Source organism: Rhinopithecus bieti, unplaced genomic scaffold (genome assembly GCF_001698545.2).
Source record: "Rhinopithecus bieti isolate Rb0 unplaced genomic scaffold, ASM169854v2 scaffold_32083, whole genome shotgun sequence".
Lineage (NCBI taxonomy): Eukaryota > Metazoa > Chordata > Mammalia > Primates > Cercopithecidae > Rhinopithecus > Rhinopithecus bieti.
In genome coordinates, this window is record NW_016814096.1 from 2,668,964 (window position 1) to 2,678,314 (window position 9,351).

Consider the following 9,351-nt stretch of genomic DNA (forward strand, 5'->3'; position numbering starts at 1 on the left):
CCTAGTAACCTTTTTTTGACATTGGTTTTGGCAATTAGGTTTTCTTTTTTTTTTTAACTTTTATTTTAGGTCCAGGGGTACATGTGGAGGTTTGTCTTTTTTTTTTTAACTTTTATTTTAGGTCCAGGGGTACATGTGGAGGTTTGTTACACAGGTAAATTGCACGTTACAAGAGTCTGGTGTACTGATTATTTTGTCACCCATGTAATAAGCATAGTAACTGACAGCAGTTTTTCCATCCTCATCTCCTCCCACCCTTCACCCTCAAGTAGGCCCCAGTGTGTGGCCTACTTGAAGGCTCCCTTCTTTGTGATTGTATGTACTCAATGTTTAGCTCCCACTATAAGTGAGAACATGCGGTATTTGATTTTTCTGTTCCTGCACTAATTCACTTAGGATAATGGTTTCCAGCTCCACTCATGTTGCTGCAAAGGACGTGATCTTGTTCTTCATTATGGCTGCATACTAAGCCATGGTATGTATGTACCACATTTTCCTTATCCAGTCTACTGTTGATGGGTATCTGATCCACATATAGTAATGCATGTGTACTTCTGATCTGTAGCTTTTATCTGCCAGGGTTTATCAAAAAACTACAACATAAATGTTTTATTAACAAAGCAGCTTTTCTTTTTTCTTGTATTAGAAGTTAAATAATTATGTGTTTGCTTTAACTAGATTTGGGGTATTATTCCGGTATTAACACAGAATGAGACTTCTCAAAATCTGAAACAAAGTTTCACAACTTGAAATCTTGAAATTAGAGTAACTTTGCTATTATGAAATATGAATTAATTTGGTTCATCTGAGACCATCAATCTGATTATTCCACCAGCCTGATAAAGATCGTAGTGTTATAAAGCTGCAAAGTCATACTTGTTCTTTACTGTGATTTAAGATTGCACTATTCACTTTTGCCCCGTATAGGCTGAATAAGATTTCAAAACATACACTGGTTGTATGGAGGATATCTACCACCTTAAAAAACATTTAATAATTACTCAATAAATGTTTGTTGATTAGTTATTCAAATTGTTGTGATAAAATGAACGTTTTCTCTTAAAATTAATTCCATTTCATAAAACAGTAATTAAGAAGAAGAGACACTGAGGTTAAAGAATCCCTTTATCATACCTGAATTCGTTCCTTTTGCACTCCTGAAGGAGCAATGTAGATTTCATCGCTGGCAACACAAAACATACAAATTGGTATTTATTTATTTCCTGCTTTTGCACAAAGAAAAGTATATCTTCACAGTCCAATCATGCATGTTCTTTATAAATCAAGCAACACAGCCAGTTGCTTGATTTAATCATAGATTTTGGCTGCATAGAAAGAAAGTCAAACTACATCAATGCCTTTGTAGTGCTGGTGGCATAGTAGAATTATTAGTTGTTGCTTTTGTCTTCCACGTTTTCATATATATTTATTCTTTTTATAGTGCAAAGTTGGTGGTAACCAGGTTTTATCCAGTTAGGGGAATAAAATCTGAAAACGTAAGTCTTCAGTGTCTTTAAACATGAAAAAGCAGAGTTTAACCTATGTGAAATACAGTTATTCTAAAATCCAATCTGGAAAATATGCTCAATAGAAGTATATTTCTGTCATGCAAAGAATCAGGTTTGACTTATTGTTTGAAATGCTCTTATTAAACCATGAAGTTCAGAGACCTCTGCTGGATGGTTTCTTAAATTACTGTATTAACACTGGGCTACTTTTTGGATAGAATCACATGCTTCCCATTTGAAAAGCCATACATATCTTGGAAAAAATTTAGTAAAAAAAAAAAAAATTTAGTACAAAGAGTTCAAAATATAAGAATGGCTACATGTGAAGATTTCTTTGTTACAAGATGTTGGACTAAGGAAGATGCTATAGCCTACCATTTACCACAAGGTGCTCTCAAATTTGATTTGGAAATTAATTTCAAATCTTGTCTAAAGTCTCTCCACCCTCAACAACAACTAAACAAACGTCCCTTGGCTCACGTATCAGATTTTTTCTCTTCTCGTTGGATATCTTTGATAAATTACCAGTTTCAGTTGCCACCAGAGAGTATTAATGAGCTGCCACATATATGTAAACCAAGAAAATGCCAGTACCTGCATGCTCTAGTTTCTGCCAGTAAGGCACAGACATAGGGACATTGAACACATATCAAACATTTCATAGTGCAAATGAGGATGATGGCCTATATATCAAGCTGCTGAAGTTCAGGTTACTAATAAACCTGTAGGCTTGGAATCGATAAAAATGTACGGTGAAACAGAAGTTTCTTTAAGGTTCTATTGATGAAGTCTAGAAAACAAATGTCTGATAATGTGAGTGGAAATCCAATGCACTGTAAGCTGCACGCAAGCATTCGCTTTCATGAAGTGGTTATTGTTTCCAAGTTCTGCGACATAAGGATAACATAAAGGGACATTCCTCTGGAACCAGTGAGAATGGGTTGGGATCATACTATTAACAAGGGCTCTTTGTGAATACCAGTGATCCAAATCTTGTGTCCTTGTGTAACATGGAAGAAGCTCTAGACTCATGTATGGTACGTGGTCCACTCACCCGCATAGATAAGTGCACTTGTGAGTCTTCTTATGTGGGTAGAAATTTATGCAGTCCTGAGAATAGATTCAAATAAAGTACAAAATGGTCTGCTGGTAAGTAAAACTAATCTATAAAGTAGGGTATTCTGTTTATTCAGTGACTTGGTATGCTGAGTCCTGTAAATGTCTTTGTAAAACTGAAATTAATTTAGACTTTGATGAACTTTGGATAATTAAAACATTAGCCAAATATGTTTTAGAAAAACATATTTATACCTACAAAGAACAAGATATCTGGATAAAAATATAAAAATGACAGTGTTTTTTGGAATAGAAACACACCATATACTAAAGTGAAATATCTACTTGGTGCTTTAAGCCACACACAGAAAGCATTTTGAATTTCAAGTTACTAAATTTTGGAATATACTTCTCCGTACTCCTGCATTTTCACTGTGGTAAGCAAGGGCCAACCCCCAAGAGGTCAAAATACATCTATGTTCAGTTGCTTCTATTTTTATTTGCTTTCTGGTCATTTAAAAAATAATTTAAATCTTACAGTGCTTCAATTATTTTGTCTACAATATGACTTTATTAATTGTAGTCCTAATCACATGCAACAGGATCAGTCTCTCCGACACCTGTCAATATTACTCTGTGAAAATAGGAAATTATAAATTTGAAAGATAGGGATCTAACCTAAACCCAGTGGCTATTGAGTATCCTGGAATTGCCTTGATTACTATTATTTTTTCGGTCCTTTCTTTCCTTCTTGTGTCTTAATTTTTGGTACCACACACTTGTGGCATAAGCTGGAATGGCCGAGTCAAACCTTGGAATCAGTAAATCATTTTATGTTCCCAAAGAGCTTATTGTCTATATTATTCTGGAATCATAATTTATTGGGTTTGTACTTTATTCCAAATTTATTTGCCCTAAGCATCAAAGAGCCAAACTTTCACTAACAACATGAGAATAGTATTGCTGATAATGCTAGTGACTTATTAAGTCATTTAAATATTAGGGGAAAAAACCAACCTTTTACTACAAAGTATTCATTTTACTACATAAAGCACAAATTTAATAAGATTCCAAATACAGTACGATATGACTGTGGCTCTTTCCATCCATGATCTCCACACCCATTAAGAACTAAGGATAAAGCATTTCATATATATGCTGAAAATTTCCTATAAGCTGATTGTAGTGCTATAAAAACCCATTTAATTTTAAAAGATGTGCCAATGAGTGGTTTGTGGTGGCCACATACAATGGTAGTGCATGGATTAGTAAAATTCTACTAGAAAGAACATAGTTCTTCATGTCTTTTTGATAAGAAAAGTTTCATCTTGAGTCCTGCATTCACCTATTTCTAACTTGGCTGGTTTTTTTAAAAGAGCCAGTTGGAAATGGTTATTTTAGCTCATTTGATAGAAAGCTTTATTTTATACATACATAAACTATTTCTGAACATGTAGATAAAAAGCAGTTAACTAAAGGCAGCATTTAGAATATGATTTATTATAAATAATACAGTTGGGAAACTGTATTACTGGGACTCAACTTCTAAATGGATACATGAAATAAGAATAAATGTTGTTATCATAGAGTTTGCTGTGAATAGGCCATCTTGAAAGTTTTGGCAAAATAATGTGAAAGCTTGAGCAATGCTGTATTTACACATCAGCAGCTAGGCTGATGGTAAGAGAGGAGGCACAGATGGATTTATTGATCTACCATGTGGAACATAATCTTACTAGACTGAGAGTACACTTATATCCCTAACTGTGCCAGAATGAAAATTTCATGAGTTAACTCAGTAATTTAAAGCAGATAAAATTATAATGGCATCATCTTGTGGTATACCATAGACTCCCTTTTGTTCAAAATGTTCTGATTATATTTAACATTCCATTCGTTAATATGCAATGCAGCCTCCTTGGGGGCATGCCTATATATACTTATCAGCACATAAATATTTTAATAATCCAATTTTGTTAAAGAAAGTGAATTAGAATGAAGTAATAAATCAACATCACTCAATTTAACACACAGCCTCCAGACAATAATATTCCTAACACATTTCAGGAGGAAAAAAAGATTAATCCTATGTTGGAAATCCTTGAATGAGATTCTATAATCTTAATTTCATTGATAGCAAGTTACTTCTTACTAACACTTACTAATACTTACTTTATTTATCTTCTTGAATAAATGACACTAAAAAAATACAATGAGCAATTGAATACTATTTATCCTTCCTGCTTCAATTTAAGTCCAGTACATCTTATTTTGTCCTCTGAGGAATACAGATTAGCAGGTATTATATTCATTAATGATACAGATGCTTAGAAAGCATACTCCCTTTCTTTTGATTCAATAAAAAAAAATTAGGATTTTTAATGATTAGTCATCTGTATTTAAGTGACTTTAAAATATGTATCTAGGAGTCCAAGGCAGGTGGGTTGCTTGAGCCTAGGAGTTCAAGACCAGCCCATGCAACACAGTGAGACCCAGTCTCTACAAAAAAAAAAAGAAAGAAAGAAAGAAAAAATTAGCCAGGCGTGGTGGTGCATGCCTGTAGTCCTAGCTACCCAGGAGGATGAGGTGGGAGGATTGTTTAAGCCTGGGAAGTCAAGGCTGCAGTGAGCCATGATTGCACCACTCCAGTCCAGCCTGAGTGACAGAGCAAGACTCTGTTTCAAAAAACAAAGTACCTGAACCTTTGAAACAAATCCTATCTACCTAGAGAGGATCCGCTGGAATTTCAGGTATATGAACATACTTGGTAGCATGTTATTTAACTCTGATACTCAAAAACTGAGGACTAAATTATTGTGATCTGAAATTGTGGTTCTTGAATCTTTAGGTATTGGATATATCTGCAGCTTTTGTACATTGCTTCCATTCAGTTATACAAACGTCCACTTGTCCATTTAGAAACTAAAGACCTTCAGTATCACATAAAACTGACCATCAGTTGTTCTTTGGATATAAAACATTAGACTCGCTGTGGTCTACTCAAATGGAGAGTTCCTAGTAATAAAGGCTGCCAGAAACTTACCCATGCTTCAAGCTAATTCCTCCTCCAGTCCCAGTGACCCAGCCCAAATGGTAAAACTGTTTGCAAAGTTCTGGGATCAGGTATCTTGGATGCTCCTTGTCCTTAAAAAGAAGGCAATGATTTTTAAAACAGACATCATTTTATCAAGTAACTATTCCAGCTGGTGTTTCTAATAAGAAGCTAATTTAAGAAAGTTTAAGAAAACATACTATAGAAAGAGTACAGTGAGGGAAAAAACTATTACAGACATATTTTGTTTTTAATGTTTAGAAAGTGGATCTACTACATTATTTGGCAACCTGGGATTATTCAGTGTAGGGCCATATAGTCCAACACTAAGGAACAGGCTGCAAAAACAAGGTGCGGAAATGCCCAGTATACATTACAAAGCATCAACTAAAATGGCTGAAAGAAAACAGAATCTCATGCTGAAGGAAGTCTGTCCAGAACATTTATTTACACAAAGCACCTTATTTAACTAAGGCTTGATGATATATATATATGAGATATTATGATAGTTACACGTTCAACACATACTCTGTGTGTTGGTTCAATTGTATTTTTATTCCAAAAAAGTCCTTTTTCCCATAATGATTTTAGTTTCTCATTGCAAAAGCAATATATACTCATTATAGAAAATAAAGTGAAGCAAATTACAAAAAACACTAAGAAACAATCTCAGTTAATACTTGCTTAACCCATTTTACAAAGATATGTATTTATGAGTGTGTGTGTGTGTATGTATACAGATAAATACCAAGCCTTATTTTTGTAAGTCCAATGATTACCTCTCTAGAAAAAAAAATCCATACCATTTTCTCCTGCTTTTTTGTGGTTTAAATTAATGAAAACAAACAAAATAAAGAAGAAATACAATGAATTCCATTTTGGGCAGTCTCATATACAATCCTTATCTTGAAAATAAGTACAAATGCTGAATAAATTATTTTAAAATATTTCAAAACAAGTTGTTGAGCTGGCAAGAAAGTAAGGTTTCACAGGGGCCATAAAAAATGAGAATGAGACTCTCACACTAGTTAGAACAGCGATCATTAAAAGTCAGGAAACGATAGATGCTAGAAAGGATGTGGAGAAATAGGAACGTTTTACACTGTTGGTGGGAGTGTAAGTCAGTTCAACCATTGTGGAAGACAGTGTGGCGACTCCTCAAGGATCTAGAACCAGAAATACCATTTGACCCAGCAATACCATTACTGGGATTCTACTATAAAGACACACACGTATGTTTACTGCAGCACTATTCACAGTAGCAAAGACTTGGAATCAACCCAAATGCCCATCAATGTTAAACTGGATAAAGAAAATGTGGTACATATACACCATGGAATACTATGCAGCCATAAAAAAGGATGAGTTCACGTCCTTTGTAGGGACATGGATGAAGGCAGAAACCATCATTCTCAGCAAACTAACACAGGAACAGAAAACCAAACACCACATGTTATCACTCATAAGTGGGAGTTGAACAATGAGAACACATGGACACAAGGAAGGGAACATCACACACTGGGGCCAGTTAGGAGGCGGGGGGCTAGAGGAGGGATAGCATTAGGAGAAATACCTAACGTAGATGATGGGTTGAGGGGTGCAGCAAACCATGGCACGGGTATACCTATGTAACAAACCTGCACGTTCTGCACATGGATCCCAGAACTTAAAAGTATAACAAAGCAACAACAACAACAACAAATGAGAATGAGACTACCTGGGAGAGTAGTGAGCTCCAAAGCCAGAATGTTCCTGAAGGTATTGCAAAACTCTGGTGACCTTGAGCTTCAATTCTGATAGCCATGTAAGCCACTAGAAGCATGAGATAAAACCCAGGCACTGATCAATTCGAGGGAACCTAATGAAAAATCCCCACATAAACTGGAGACCCCAATGAGGTCCACCTTCAAGGTAACAGTGAACAAAACAAGATTCACTGTGGAGAAAATCACAACAAGGAAGCATGCCTTTACAGGTCCTGTCACTGGGTAAAGGGGGAAAAACATCTCTGAGTTCAAAAAGGGATCATTATTTAACAGGCTGAATTCTCAGCTACTTAACTGAATACTTGAAATTGTGGTGTTTTTCCCCAGATTCAGTGCTAATGTTCTACTTACTCATTTTAAGTATTACAAATGATGACTGATGGAGTAACCTTCAAAACATAAAATTAGTAACATGAGAACCTAGAAATTGCTAAAAGTTCTGATTCAACTTAGACTTGGAGTGAGCTGACTTAAAAGTCAAATCCACACTACTGGATTTATTGCTTACATGACTTTGGGTGTCAGTTTACTTATCCCTACAATGAAAATGCTGTGAGGATTAAAATGAGCTACAATGGACATAACGCAATCAGCACAATATCTGACACCGTCAATGTCAGTTTCCTTCTCATTTTAAAGAGCTGAAAATTCTTGAATTAAAATAGCAGATTATAGGCATTATTAAGAAATTACTTTAGACAGAGAGGGTAAGGTTGGTAAGGTTTTGTTTTCTTTTAATAATGCAGCTTGGTAAGGTTTTTTTTTTTTTCTTTTAATAATGTAGCGGCTTAAAGGGCCAGGCTGGCAAGCTTTGATATGCAAATGCCAGCCATTAGAAACTGGGTCCATCCAATATGGTGATTCCTACCCTCTTCTTGTCACCATGTGTGCCAAGCACCATAGTCACCCCAGATATCTTCACGTGTGCAGAACATCATGGTGGCCTGTATTTGAATATTAAAAGGCTAGTTTTTGCGTGGGCTACATGAATGACATATCTGGGCAAACCAATCCCTTGGGCCGTATGAAAATCAGACACCACCTCCTCCAGCCTCCTAATATAACCCAGAGTTTTCTGCTGCATGTGGGGTTTTCTCTCTCTGCTTGGAGCCACCTCTGTCTCTGTACAGGGGAGTTTCTTTCTTACCTATTAAACTCTCCATTCCTAAAACCACCCCACGTGTGTCCGTGTCATTTATCTAAATTGGTGCGAGAAAAAGGGCCCTGGTGTTCCCTCAGTCATGGGAGCCGTATCATTTTGGTGCATTGGCCGGGAATCTGAGGTACAACATTTATCGGAGTGGTGAGTATAGGAGCAAACCTAAAATCTGTTCTATCATTCTGAGGGGCTCTTGGCCTCTATTTTAAAATCAAATCAAATCAATCAACAGACATCCTTCAGCTAGATAAAAATACGCTTATCATGACTGCCATTCTAAAGCCTCAGATGTTAAGCTTGCAGGTGAGAACGTGGAGAATCCCCCAATACCCACGGGTCATTGGGAATGTTGGCCGCGTTTCGAATCAGTTTCCTTTCATGGGGAAATCTTACCATTGCATGAGGCTGGGAAAAGTTCTGAGGCAACTGCAAATTTCTGGCCAGGACACACCCTGGCATTATTCAAAGGCCTATGGATTGGACCCAGCCTCGAACAGCCCATTTTGGGTTTTGGCAGAGAATCCCCAGCTATCCTGTCACAAAACTTTCCTTCTTTTGCTATCCACGGTCTCTTACTCTCTCTCTGTGTCGAATGTGCAGGAATTTAGTAACCAGGAGTTTAGCTCAGGAATGCTGTTGCAATCTTCTAGGAACAGAGGGTTCCTTTCCTCCCCCTTCTCCCCACCCCCACCCAGAGTGAGCGTCTCTCTCTCTCTGCCCTTGGTCTGGAGAGTGCAGGGTATTTCCAGGTCTCTCTACCGCTTCTCTGGCGAGCACATAGTTGTTTTTTTTTTTTTTTTTTTTTTTTTT

At 36.5% G+C, this 9,351-nt stretch overlaps 1 protein-coding gene across 2 annotated transcripts in view; it reads right to left on the reverse strand.

The window, feature by feature from the left end:
- Window positions 1-9,351, reverse strand: part of APIP (APAF1 interacting protein) — a 36,231-nt gene that overhangs the window by 6,682 nt on the left and 20,198 nt on the right. Inside the window, exons 1-3 of one of the 2 annotated variants that reach the window (XM_017849716.1) lie at window positions 7,334-7,429; window positions 5,608-5,708; window positions 1,135-1,183 (exon numbers count right to left, since the gene is read on the reverse strand). In XM_017849716.1, the coding sequence (XP_017705205.1) occupies window positions 1,135-1,183; window positions 5,608-5,708; window positions 7,334-7,420 (237 nt within the window). In that variant the 5' untranslated portion in view covers window positions 7,421-7,429. Of the gene's footprint in view, window positions 1-1,134; window positions 1,184-5,607; window positions 5,709-7,333; window positions 7,430-9,351 lie in introns of those variants that run through there. The other variant, XM_017849718.1, reaches the window with a different exon arrangement.